The sequence below is a fragment of the Martes martes genome, assembly GCF_963455335.1.
Source record: "Martes martes genome assembly, chromosome: 6".
NCBI classification, from domain to species: domain Eukaryota; kingdom Metazoa; phylum Chordata; class Mammalia; order Carnivora; family Mustelidae; genus Martes; species Martes martes.
In genome coordinates this window covers 144,499,836-144,514,125 of record NC_137893.1, presented here as the reverse complement: position 1 = coordinate 144,514,125, position 14,290 = coordinate 144,499,836, and the positions used below count along the sequence as shown (strand labels likewise).

Here is a 14,290-nt window from a genome sequence, read left to right as displayed (position 1 = left end):
ATACATGGGTGTTCACAGCATACATTTTAATTAATTTGTTTTTGACAAGTCTGTCCTTAAGTCAGCATGAAATATACCTCCTGGGGAGGTCCCTGACCCAGCTGGACAAAAGTAGGGTACTTTTAAGTTGTTCCTGATTTGTTTATAGTGAACCTTGTTTATGCTCTGCGGCCAGACCAATGAGGCCACAGATGGCCTTTGGTCATAAGAACTTGGCTAATATACATCGTGAAGCACGGAAATAAAGTTTTGTGAACAGCGTGTAACCGTGTCTGCTCTGGCTTTCTTGTTTTCCAGAGTGGAGTGTGTTCTACGTGGTGGCGTTGGCTCTCACTGTCCTCGTGCTGACCGGGGCTGTGCCCTGGCTTTGCCTCTACTGCAGGAGGTATGCGGCAGCTCCTTTGTTCATGGCCCTGGGAAAAAGACTCACCAGGAAATGGCAGCTGTAGTAGCCTTTGCTTGGGTTTGTTAAGCTACTGAACCATTTGACAATCACTTTTACATGAAGACAAACGAGGCTTTCAGAGTCCTTTATAGGGGCTGCCTGGCTGACTCCGTTGGTGGAGCATGGGACTCTGGATCTCAGGGTCATGAGTTCAAGACCCACGTTGGGTGTGGGGCAGATAAATGCAATAATCCCAGAGGCCGCTTTTCATAATGCAGCTTTCCTCTTCCCTGCAAGGCTCAGAGATTCTGTATCAAGTCTAGTGTTATTTTCTCTGTCTCACGTTTGTTCACGGAGACACTCCTGGAATAGCCCATTAGCCCTCAGGAGAGGGAGGAGTTCTAGAAGCGCACGATGCAAATTTAGATTTTGCTTCTTCTGTGTGAAGCAACAGTGGACTCTGTCTCAATCCTGTTGAGTAAATGCAAAGCTTTAATCCAGGCAGGAGGATCACGGAAGAGGAGTTTTGCTTGAGGTGTTTCCTTCTTCCTTTTTCGGGGGTGCTGACCTCCGAGAAGCCTCTGAGGGCCTCCAGGTCTGAATCTTCCAGAACCCTGTGCCCAGCCCTCTGTGAGGAGATTTGTAGGGACGGTGATTTCTCAAGTCCCGGAAAGACATCCTACATAAAACACCACCATCCTACACAAAACACTGAATGCTCCCCAAAGAAGAGAATGATTAAAAAAAAAAATGTTGTGATCGTAATTAATAGTTATATTTTGAAACCGCTCATATTATCTTCTTGGTTTTACTTGTGATTGCTTTCCCTTTAGTGATCCCTACAGTGACATCGCAGAAGGCTGGGGAAGGGGAGCACAGGCACCCAGAGGCCTAAATCCAGGAAGCTTTCTAGAGCCATTTGGGACCGTGGGCACCCTGCTGTGCTTCACGTCCAAAGTCCTGCAAAAAACAAAAATAAATGAAAAATTAAGAAAATACACATTCTGCAGTTTTGTGGCCATATGTATTAAGCAGATGACTGTGATGATGAAGAAAGTATTTGACTGTGACCATTTTAAGTATTAACAAGTAATATTAAGTATCTGCCATTCTCTGTCAGCTGTGTGCTCTCTACGCTCTTCAGTCCTCCCAACAACCATACAAAAGGGGGCCGTTTGGACTCCCATTTTACCAGTGGGAGCGTGCGGTCATAGCTGGGAAGCACTCAACCAAGGCTTAGGGGCCCATGCTCTTAGTCACCCTCCCGTGGAAAACTGTCCTCAGCATAACCTCCCCATGGCTTTGAGGTGCATTTTCACATAATCCCCTGAGGCCCGGGATGACGCACGAAGGACTAGCCCAGTTGCTCTCATGCGTTGTGGAAAATGAAATCCTGGGTTGTTGCCACTTAATTTTGGGAATCCGCTATATTTCTGGTTGGTTGGTTTGTTACCCCCTGGTTGCTAGTTTCCATCATCTTTGCATCTTTGGACCTTCTAGGCCAGTATAGTTTCAGGGGGCCAGTGTGGGCGTTCAGGTTTCTCCGAGTGAAGCATCACTCACGGGAAAGCTCGCTGTGCCAGCACGCAGGTGCTGAGAGACGGCCCTCAAGGGCCCCGGCCCGTCAACCCCGGGCTTAGCCGGGAGCCCGCAGGTAGGTGGGCGCCGGGGGCGTGGCCGTGCTGCTCCTGTGTGTGTTCCGGATGCGCGCGCGCCGTGCCTCAGGAGCCCGGAACGCAGACCGGGCTGTGTGCGCGCAGCGTTCCCACCGCGCCGGGCCCTGCGTTCTGAAGGCCGAGTGTTTCCTCTACTGTTTTAACTCCCGGCTCCCGGTTCCCTAAGAATCTGAGTCGAGCTTTTTGTTGTTCCTTTCAGACGAAAAAGGACTAAAATAAGAAAGAAAACCAAGTATACCATCCTGGACAGCATGGACGAGCAGGAGAGAATGGAGCTGAGGCCCAAGCACGGTAAGATGGCCTGCAGGATGCTCCCCGGGGCCTTGAGAGGACCGGATGCGGGCGCTTGCCCGAGCGCTACCTTGGTGGGGGGCGGAACGACAGGCCAGAGCCGGCAAGTTAATGGGGAAGGAACAGTGAGTCTGAGCTTCTGGGAAGAAAAACCTACATCTAGCCCACGGATAGGTGATGGGGAGGCATAGCTGTATCCAAATTCCATGAGATTTTGGTGACGCACTTAGAGGCCTTACCGGGTGAGGGACGGGAGAGGCCTGGTGTCCGCTGAGCCCCCATCGAATGCCCGCAGGCAAAGACTGCTTTTCAAGCAGGTTTTTCTCTCGTGGTTGGGGTGTGGGGCGTGTGACAGCGTTCCACACCAGCTCGCCTCTGAACACTGCCCTGCGGGTCTGCTCCCTGACAGATGCGGCCAGATGACAGGCGGGCTCCAGCTTGGAGCCTTGCCCTTAGCTGACTAGCCAGATGTGGGTGAACCCCATCTTCCACCCAACACTGTCTCCACAAAGCGCACAGACCCTGATGCTCCGAGCCACCTCCCAGCCACCCCGCGAGCTTGCTGGCTCTCCTTCGTTAAGAACCCTTCCTGGCCCTCGGAGGCTGCTTAGCACTCGCTTGTATGGGTCCTTCATAATTCTGCATTTGTAACTACATTCTCACCGAGGGACATAATCACTTTCAAAGTTGTGAGATGCAAAACGTCCGTAGTAAATGCTGAGTGCCTGCCCTCTGCGTGGACACCAAGCAAGGCCCGGGGGGAGCACAGAGCCCCGGCCGGAGAGGGTAATCCTGCAGCAGCCCGGACGGGACTGGCCGAGCACTGAGGTCCGCGTGGCTGACGTCCGGGGAGTGTGGCCAGGGGCTCTGGCAGGTAAACGGACACGAGGACAAACCTAATCAGTGCACGTGTGAGCTCGCCTCTCATCACATCATGGGACACCAGCTTTATACAGCAGCTTTAGACCTAAGAGCTCAGAGTGCTTAATTTTTTTTTTTTAAAGATTATTTATTTATTTATTTGACAGAGAGAGAGAGACCAAGAGAGGGAATACAAGCAGGGGGAGTGGGAGAGGGAGAAGCAGGCTTCCTGCTGAGCAGGGAGTCCAATGCAGGGCTCAATCCTAGGACCATGACCTGAGCCAAAGGCAGATGTTTAACCAGCAAGCCACCCAGGTGCCCATTCTTACACCAGTTTTGAAAGAAAGAGTGGTTTGTGTGTACAGGTCCTTAAGAGTTTCATTCATCACAGCCTTTAGGTCAAAACAAAGTACTGGGGTGCCCAGGTGGCTCAGTCGGTTGGTTAAGCATCCAACAACTCCTTGTTTTTTGGCTCGGGTCATGATCTCACAGTCGTGGGATCGAGCCCCACATCAGGCTCTGGGCTCAGCTTGGAGTCTGGTTCAGATTTTCTCTCTCCCTCTCCCTCTTGATCGTGCACGCTCTCTCTCTAATAAATAAATAAAATCTAAAAAACAAAACAAAAAACACAACAAAGGAAGTACTGGCAGCATGCATTAGACCATCTGTGAAGGGAGGGGAGTCTTCTTCCCTATGAAAACACTTTCATGATATGGAAATGCTCAGCCACGGGGATGTTTAGGCATTGGTTCAGCTAAAATGCACGTGGGTGGCCTCATTAACCTCTGGAGACCCCTATTACTAAATTACCACTTGCTCTAATATTAGCTAGTGATCCTTCTTTAGCTATAGTGTGAGTACAACCTCAAAACCACACTTTTGTCAACCTCGAGCCCCAAGGCCATCACTGCAATCTCATTCCTCTGTCCTTCACGCATAGCATGTGGTGAATAAATGTTTTAATATAAAAATAAGTATAAATCTAGCCTTTATTTATAATCATAGAGCAAAGATACCTCACCTGCCATAAGTACTGAGTTGCCAAAAACAGAGTTTATATTAGAATTAATTTTATCTATGTTTTGTTATTGTTGTTTGCATTTTTGGATAGAATGCTTTAATTAATCAATACCACTGGAAATTTACACTTTTCTTACATGAACAGTGTTTATATAAGACAGTGCAAAACTCCCTCTGTTTAGCAGTAAAATGGCTCTTTTGGAAATCTGCAGGGACTTATTTCTGACATAAGAGCAAAACAGCTTAACTGCCATTTGCAGAAAAGTGATCGCAGACCCACAAAATTAATGAAGTAGAGTCAACTTCCAAAAATACACAGGAAAGCTTTAAGGAAAATAGCTATCCGTAGAATTCCCCGCTATAAAATAAAGGTTGAATAGCTACCTCAAGTTTAACTATGGTTTCAAAAATTTTTTTTTAAATTTATTTTTATATATTTTTAAAGATTTTATTTATTTATTTGACAGACAGAGATCACAAGTAGGCAGAGAGAGAGGAGGAAACAGGCTCCCCGCTGAGCAGAGAGCCCGATGTGGGGCTCGATCCCAGGACCCTGGGATCATGACCTGAGCTGAAGGCAGAGGCTTTAACCCACTGAGCCACCCAGGCGCCCTGGTTTCAAAAATTTTAGGGAAACTCTGAGTCAATGAAATTCAAGAAGGAAGTTAATCATTTTCATTTGAATATTTTTTTCTACCATTGCTAAGTTCCCCAACATCATTTAGGGTCCAAATGACAGAAATTACCCTCGATATCTTGTGGGCTTTCTTTTCTTCGGCCAGTTGCCCCATTTGTTGTGTAAACTTGCAACTGCTAAGCTTCCAACACTTTCAGCATTTAAATATCCAGGTCTTATCATTATAAACACAGATATTCCTACTTGAACAGAAATAAATGAACTATTCACCAGTCAGCGTGGAAAACTAACCATCCCAGGACCCCGGGATCATGACCCAATCCAAAGGCAGATGCTTAACACCTGAGCCACCCAGGCGCCCCTCAACACACTTTGAGGTTGCATTATGTCACCTCCTTCCTCCTAGAGTAACCTCGTCTTTCTCATGTCCCAACCCCCATTCTTCTTCCTGCCGGGCTCTAAACCTATTGTTGGAGCCTTGTTCCCACTCAGCCCACCCTCTCGCCTAGTCTCTCATCCCCTCTCCCCAACACTCTCATGACCCCTTCAGCCCCTCAGGATCTCAGCACTAACTGTACCTGTTTCAGACGTACTACATCCTGTTCCAGGCACGTTACCCGTTTAATCCCAGGGCAGCCAGCAGCTCTGAGACATGTACTTGTGATGATCCCCATTTCACAGAAGAGGAAACTGAGACATAGGAAAGCTTAGCCGCTGGCCGGGTGTGACAGAGCCGGTGAGGGCCCGTGGCAGGTAGGGCCGGGTCACCTGGTTCTTCCAGTATTTCTGGTGCCCCTCGGCACACTTCACGCCCTCCCTGGTTCTCCTGTCCAAATCCCAGCCTGAAGCAATGCCAGCCAATCGGTGTGCGTTTATCCGTTCTTGATCCCTGTGAGACTGATTTTTCAACATTTCTCGACTATTTTGAACTGTCTTCTCATGAGTCTTTGTCTTAAACCCTTAGCTAGATACTATAAATTCTCTGAGAGCAGAGGTCACGTCTTATACCACTTCTGTCTCTTAGTTTGACCACAGGCAATCACATATTCTACCCAAAATATTTTGATGGAACTGAATTGTAAAACCCTAACAGCTTGCACCTAGTGAGTGCCTCCTGAGTGCTGACTGCCGGGCCTCGGCTTCACTCGCACTGTTTCACGGAGTCCTCACCCCGAACCCGTGGAGTGCGTACCTGACCTCTCCCAGTGTTGATGGTTCTGGAGACTGAAAGCCCAGAGAGGTTAGGCATCTTGTCCAGCACCACACAGCTAGCCAGTAAGTGTCAAAGCTTGGGCTCAAGCTCAGGGCTGACTCCAAAGCCCCTGTTGCTGCTCACCAGGGCCTCCAACCCCTGCCGTGTTGTGAGTGTTGCTTTGAAGGTGCAGAGAGCACAGCTGGGTGCATGGGACCTACGACCAGAACAGCAGCTGGGAGTGAAAAGGCCGTTTCCCCCAAGATGCATCTTGTCTGCTTCTCCCCAGGTATTAAACACCGAAGCACAGAGCACAACTCCAGCCTGATGGTGTCCGAGTCGGAGTTTGACAGTGATCAGGACACCATCTTCAGCAGAGAGAGGATGGAGAGAGGGAATCCAAAGGTTTCCGTGAATGGTTCCCTCGGAAATGGCGCTCCCTTCAGCCATTGCTCAAAGGACAGATAAGGAAGCAGCTGTTAACTCGAAGGCTACCCACAGGGATCCCTGAATCCAGGACTGGTGAACTGGAGTTAACACACAGAGCTAACTCCTGTGAGAATCGTGCATTAAGGTCCTTTCACAGCGGGCTGGATGTGTGTCCCTGTATTTAAAAGATCTGTTTTCTTGGAGCGTTTGAGATACGTAACAAAACATTAACGTTGCTCTTTTAGTAGAGATGCTTGCTGATAGGGATACAGTTTGGGTGAGATACGAGGTATATACTTAAGAGAGTTTGTGCTTTGTAGCTGGCACAGTGTTTGTGTTACCTTTGTGAAAATAAGGATGGACTCCTGCGTCTGTCTGCAGACCTCTAGGTAAGTTAAACACACATGCAGAGAGGGCTGATTTCTCTTCGGAGCTGTGATTGCCTTCAAGGACGATTTTCCAGACATGGTTTCTCTGGTCGGGCCCCCACCGTCCCAAGGCTGCTGTGTCTGTTACAATAGCTTATTGGAAGTGTGGGTTGTCTTCTGTGTAGTAAGTTTTCTGTGGTGACCGTGACACCCGAACAGAGCAGAACCCCCCGGGACCTTTATTCCTGGCTATGGCCAACCACTGTTTCTGCGTGCTCTGTAGACAGCAGCTCCTGGGAATCCGAGAGCCGAATGAGAATCACGGGACGAGGACCAGAGGCACAGAAAGGGACGTGGGGGCTTAATGGCCTGTAGGTTGAAAGTTGAAGGTTGCATGGCAACATTCTTGGCCTATTCTTTCTTGTCGACAAAAAAACTACCCTGAAGCCTCTCCTAGCCCCAGTGTACATTAGACAGAATAAAAGTGATTATTAACTGATGGAGCATTGATTATGTCCATAGGCCGTGCATTTGCATTGCCATAGATAGGAATAATGACTCGGCAACTTTGTGCATAGTCTCAAACTCAGAAATACAGTCTGTCTTAATTAGGACGGTACGTTCATGGTCATTGGCCTACAGGTTCTTTCCGTGGTAACAAATTGACATAGACATTCACTTCATATGTTTAAAAAATACATTAAACTTTTTTTTTTTTAACCAAATCTTCTTTTAAATGTATGGGGGGAAAACAGAACGCCACCGAGCAGTGACCTGGAGTGAACCGTAGCCGGCGGAGATGGCAGGCTCATGGTGTTTCTCTACCCACCCAAGATGGGTGGCCCGGGAGGGGCGCCTTGGCATTCTTTGGAGAGATTAGAATAGAGGTGGGGCCCATCACAGATCTGAACCCGTGTTGTGGCCTCAGGCGGGAACACACCTGGAGAGTATCCTGGTGCACAAGTTTCTGTGAAACTGGGATGGCTTTACCACGATTAAGTGGAAAAGCAAGAGGATTAAACGACCCGCATTAAACCGTCAGGGTGAGAACAAATGAGAAGATAGTTCCCGTGGGTCCCTGAACAAAATGAAGCTTGCAGATGCTTTTGTTCTCTCTGGTCGTATCTATCCTCGTGAGATCATCTTGTTTTCAGTTCTTGTACTTTCTGGGGGACAGCAGAACTAAACAGCGTGTAAGCCTATTTTATTTAAAAAATAATTTCTTTGCTTAGGTTTCCTCTTTCCGCATTGCTAGTCAGTTCAGTCTGCTATCTGGGATGTGTGATGTTTTTTACACCAGAATTTATCTTCATAAACTTAATATCTGGAGTGCCTCGTGAGCAGAGTTGGGGGGTTCTGGGCACCCCCAGTCCACCAGGACTTTCTGGACTCAAGGACCGCAGAAGAGGAGGTGGATGGAGCGCAACGATGAAGACGGGAGCGAGCGCGTGCTCAGTGTTTATGTGTGTGATGCACGTATTAGAGATGCCCAGTGGGTCCTTACAGTCAGCCTTGGAAAGCAGATGTGATTATTCTCATGTTGCAGGGAATGACCCGGAGTCCCAGAGAGGTTAAGTACCTTGTGCAAGGTGACAGCCAAAGAGTGCTAGATCTGGGAACCGAATGCAGATTTTTTAAGCTGTCAAGCCCCTGCTTTTCATCCTCCTCCCTGACTACACAAGGACCTCCCACCCTCAGCTGGTGGACAGCAAATTCTGGCCGTTCTTTTGGACCATTTGTTCCTGGGACCCAGAGGACTTCCTTCAGACGGTGGAGAACACAGGACACAGAGAAACCTCCCTCGACCCTCCTGCGGAATCACACGGTGCACCGTGGCTCTGGGTTGCCGAGTGCCACTTCTGCCTCCCCTGGCCTCACTTCCTGCACAGGTGCACCCGGACCTCAGGGGCACCAGGAGCAGTCTGCCCTCCCGTGGCGCATCCCCAGGGCCAGTGGAGGGAAGGTTCTGCAGCAGCTTGGAAGGAGAGGGCTGCCCATGAGACCCTAACAGTCAGTGCAAGAGGAGGGAGCTAAGAGGCCAGCTGTGTTTGTGATGGAAGATCCCACAAGGCTCGCCAGCCGGAGGACGGGGGTCCCAGACGGTCCAGGCCGCCCTGTGCTGTACGTTATTTCCCGGGTCAGACCAGGTCTTAATGGCAGGACAGCATGTACGAGACTAAATCAAGTGTATTTCTGTAACGCCACCTCGGAGCTGGGGGGTACTTCATGCCTCCCGCAGGGGGCTCCTCCCCTCGCTGGGAGCCGGCCAGCTGGCCCGCGACCTGTCCTGTGCAGCCCATGCACCCGTGGCGGTTTTCACGCTTCCAAATGGTTGGAGAAGTCGTAAGGCTGTTGTGAGACTCCAGTGGAGGTCGGATTTCGGTGTGCACCTTGCCGTGATGGAAGGTGTGCCCCTCGCTCCTGCTTCTGCTGGACGTCAGAGGAGCGGGTCCAGGGCCGTCCCAACCCCAAATACCCACTACCTGGCCCTTCGCAGAACCACGTGCCCAGGCCCACAGCTGGGCACTTCCTACCTCCCTCAAGGCGCCCAGCTTGCAGTCCGCTTGAAAGTTTCTCCGCCCCTCCCCTTGCATGTCCACTCCCTCTTTCTCTCTCCATAATAAATACGTTTTTACCAACAAAACAACGCTAGTCATTCCAGCAGGGGTGCCGGCCGGGGCTGGCAGTGTTCTGTTTCTTGCTCTGGGTGCTGGTCATGAGGTGTCCTCAGCTTGTGAAGGTTCTGTAAGTTGATCACTTATTCACTTACGTACTCTTTCTGGCATGCATGTTAGAGTGAATGAAATTTTTAAAATTTTGAATTTAAATTCAATTTAGTTAACTTATACTGTGTTATTAGTTGCACGGGTAGAATGTAACAATTCATCAGTTGCACATAACACCCAGTGCTCATTACATCCAGTGCCCTCCTTAATGCCCGTCACCCAATAGTAAGAAACCTTGCTGAGTGATTTCACTTCCAAAGCCAACTACATATAAAGGGAGAGCATGGGGGATTTCCTTGGTGGTGGTGGTGGTGGTGGGACAGTTCTGTATCTTGATTGTGGCGATGGTGACACAAACCTTCCTACTGATGGGATTAAGTTGGATAACACACACATTCACAGAAAGGAGTGTACAGGGCACTGGGGACGCTGGCCTGTATCAGCAGGATGATACTGATGTCAGTTGCCTGGTAGGAGTTATGTATGGCGGTGAGCACTGGGGGAAGAGGGTGGAGGACATAGAGGAATCCACCGCTTCTGCAACCACCCATGAGGTTGTAATTATTTCAAGACCAAAAGTTGGAAGATGCTGAGGGGAAACAGCCAGCTTCGTGATCAACAGTGCCATACTAAAAGTTCTTCCATTGAAGTACAAGACAACCAGGATTTCTCCAATGGAGCAGTCTCTTTTTGAGGTGAGTTTAGGGAATGGCCAAATTTCTTGTATTTGAAGCCTACTTAGTACTGTCACCTCTGTCCTGAAGGTGACGAGCCCAGAGTTGCAGGCCCGAGGTCTTAGCACAACAGGAAGAAACCACACAGTCTTGCCTAATCTGACACAACACCTGCGAAAACGTCCATGTCCCCTGCATCACCAGGACGGGATTTGTCTGTGGCCTGCACTGTGGCAAGTCCTTCCTAGTTAGCTGAAAAAAGGGATGGATGATAAGTAAGTCTTCAGACTGCCAATTTCCAAACACATTTCCAGTCATTGATACATACCACATGAAGACAGAATATGCTGGTAGCCTTTCAGCGCCCTTAGATGAAGCAGGACCTGCTGTTTTTCTGGAGAGGTTTCCCAGACTATCAATGAAAACCACGCTAATTTGCTTTTTAATTTGTTGCAGGCTAAACTAAGAATGAAGCTGTAGCATTTACATTTACTGATAGAGAATGGAAGAAATAGGAGGAAGATGAAAGTAACACTTGCTTTAAAGCAGAGGCCTAGGCCAAGTGTGTAAAGAACCCTCAAGTTGAGAGGTAAGTGGATAACCTCCTGGTAATCAAGTAATTTTAAAAATCAGCAGCAGGTTCAGCAGAACAGTAGGCATCGTCTACATAGAGCGGGCCTTCCTGGGTTCTTTGATTCCCACATTCAGTGCCCTTCATGCGTTTTCTGACCCTGTCCCATTGTAGAGAAGAGCAGTGTGAAATGCAGATTCCGGTGTCTTGAGAGTCTGACCGGCCTCCCTCCTGCACGTGGAAGGAGCTAGTGTACTTCCATTCGGACGTTCCTTTCAAGGTTCCTCATCCATATAAATTTGTGGGAGTTTTTGGGTTCTCCTCTCAACTGGTTATAATGCCCTTACCAGCTTCCTCATTAATGAGTTAAATAAAATACTTACCATAGGTTCATTTTTTAAAAAACTAAAGCAGGTGAAAAGAAATGCATGAACTCAGTAGAATGACAGAAGGAAACACATATCCAGTGGCACAGTTCTTTCTTCCAGTGAAAAGCTTAATAATAAAATAAAAAATAATGAGCACTGAGTGAAAATATAAGATACATTGTTAAAATAACTAACCGTGATTATACCCAAATAGTAGGATTTCTGGGAATTTCTTCCTCATGCTTCTCTTTATCAGAAAAACTCAAACCTGAGGAAAAGTACATAATGGGTAACAGTGGAGTGAGTAGAAATTTGAGAAAGCTGGAGAATGCTCCTTTCTCACACTTACAAACCATGTAAATTTTCAGTCTGAGTCAGCAAACATTTAATGAGCACAAACCACGGGACAGATCTTTGTGAAGATGCTAGGGTACAGAATTTCACATGCAGGCTCCTGGCCCACGGCATTCACTGACTAGCAGCTCTCCGGGGAGGGAGCACTATTTACACCTGCAGGAGAGGAAGAGTAATTTTCCTTCTACCCTTCTGAGTTCTTGGCTAAATAAAAGCTAGAGGAAAAAAACAGGGGCTTATTACTATGTATGCCTCAGGTGTACATGAGAGATGCCCAGGAAAGAACGAGGAACTCAGAGAGGCAGCTTGAAACTCTGGCTTACGTAGCATCCTCAACAAAGAGCAGTACATTTGTGGAGAAAAGACAGGACAGAGGAAAGCATTTGTAGGCTTTCAAGGGCTGAGACAAAAGCCAGTTGGTAAAATCTGTCCTGTAGATTCCTTTGGTGCCTCTCCAGGCCCACAGGGTCTAGAGTTGTCTCCGGGGATCAACATTTATCCTTCCTACCGCAGGGGTGGGGGCACCTGTGTAAATTAGGTCCTGCTTTTAAGAAAATAGGAGGAGGGCAGAGAGCTTTTCTGGTATCTGTTTATTTTAGACATCTTCAGCTCATGGTAATTGCTATACCAAAGCAGCATACTTTGGGATAGCATATTCTGCTGTATTTCATGCATATCTGAACTGGGCTAATAGTATCCAGTATAAACAGAAATGATGAACTGGAAAGGAGGAAACCACAACCAGAAACCTTAACACAGAAACAGGAAATTCTGTTAATGCAACATTTATTAATTATACACACACACGCACAACTCTGCTGATGAGACTGATACACGTAAACAATTATCAAAAACTGGAAAACAGTTCTAGGCACATTTAAAAAGCAGAACATTCCCATACTTCCCACTACACTTATTCCCAGGTTTTATCCTACAAACTAAGCACACACACAAAATCACAGTATCAATATTATTCAAGTAAAATGCTAACATAGCTGCACATGAATGATTAAAACCCTGGGCTGCAGCCTTTGGAGAAGGCAGGCCCGTGGCACAATCTAAAACTAACAGTTTAACAGTAAAACCAGATTTATTTGCATCGTGCTTCTGATGCTTATTTTCATGGAGTCTCTCCCTAAGAATAAAGGAGAAAAGAAAACAACGCCTGACATAAAATCGTGTTTGAAAGCCACTCAGAGGGTAAGTGCAGATAAGCTATGTCAATGCAAATCCCTGCCTAGCTGGGGAAAGTGAATGGAGTAGTTTTCTCGAGGCCAACAGACTCCTGTTATCCAGTAATTTCATCTGATCACAGGATCATTGCTGGCAAGTTCTTGGTGAGAACTCGTTGGAGCAATGCCCAGAAAAGTACCTTTTACACAGGTGTTCAATGAAATAAAACAGTGCCTGATAAACGCAGGAAGGTCAGATCTCCCTCAGCATCAGTAGCTCTACTACACCTCGGGTTGGCAAACTTTTTCCACAAGCGGCGAGTCCATACTATGGGCTTTGCAGGCCGTGCTGTTGGTCTGTGTTCCCAGTACTCAACTCTGCCGAGACCAGCTGCGGATCCGATGTTGAATGAATGGGCGTGGCTGTGTTTCACTGCAGTACTATGGATGGAATCTGAAATTGGAATTTCCTATAATTTTGTGATATGAAATACCGTCCTTTTGATTTTGCCCCCAATCATTTGGAAATATGAGCCCATTCTTAGCTCTGGGCTACACAGAAACAGGTGGTGGGCTAGGTCTGACTTGTGAGCTCTCTCTCTCGTCTGCCAACCACTGCCTGACTTCACCACACGGGGTTACCTTATTGAAAAATACCCGCCCCCCGAAATGTTCAGTTAGAGACACTTTTCTTTCTTCCCACAACCCAGAACAGTTTTACTCAACAGGAACCTAGTTCCTTCTCAAATCACTTTAAGTACACAATTAAAGACATTGCAGTGAGTCTCTGGACCTCAATTTATGGACCCGGGGGGGGGCCAAATAAGCAAGAAAACGCCAGTCTGCTGCCCAGACAAGGAATCCACTGGCTTACCAAGCTACCCACATACGTGAACTCATTCTCCTAACACCTCCTGGTGTCCGTGTTCCAGACTTCTAACAAATAATGTTACAGCATCTTTATTGTTAAAACAGATGGATACATCCAAATCTTAAGTAATTAGAAAGTTATAGAAAACCACCTAAAACTGTAAAAGAAAGAAACCATCAGTATGCTGCACATGTGATTCTGGACAGGGTGTGGCTGAGATACGTTGGCGGGAGGCGGAGGTCAGCTGGTCTCCTCTGTGGGAACCGGGAGATGGCTGGTGCGAGGCAGGCTAACAGAAGGAGCCCCAGGACCAGGGGTGAGTTCCTCTGTGCCCATGGGCATTCCAGACAGTGACTTAACCTCGGCTCTCCAGGGCTACAGGGAATGATGCTAACTACCAGGGGGCAGGGAGGGGACCCCCCTCCCCAGCATGCCTGCCCTCAGGCTCTCCTTCAAATGCCCAGAATATCCACGGAATGACAGTGCATTCCACACATGGTGGGAAAGGAAAGTTCTATCACTGCTTACTCAGCCACGAACAGCCTTGATTCCTTTTCCTCAGTGTCAGTACGGACAGGAGACACGTCCAGAAAAGCCTAGAATTTTCTGAATCAGAGTTCCTCTTTCAGAGTGACAGGAAACACCGGTCATTTTTGTTTTAAATAATGAACTGTAAAAACTCTTACTGGATAAAG

At 47.8% G+C, this 14,290-nt stretch overlaps 1 protein-coding gene across 1 annotated transcript in view; it reads left to right on the top strand.

The window, feature by feature from the left end:
- Positions 1–7,569, top strand: part of KIAA0319 — a gene marked incomplete at its 5' end in the record, with an annotated part of 57,150 nt that extends 49,581 nt beyond the window's left edge. Inside the window, 3 exons of the mRNA XM_080805966.1 lie at positions 298–385; positions 2,261–2,352; positions 6,352–7,569. Coding sequence (XP_080662092.1) covers positions 298–385; positions 2,261–2,352; positions 6,352–6,530 — 359 coding nt within the window. The 3' untranslated portion in view covers positions 6,531–7,569. The remainder of the gene's footprint in view (positions 1–297; positions 386–2,260; positions 2,353–6,351) is intronic.
- Between the last annotated feature and the right edge of the window lie 6,721 nt (positions 7,570–14,290).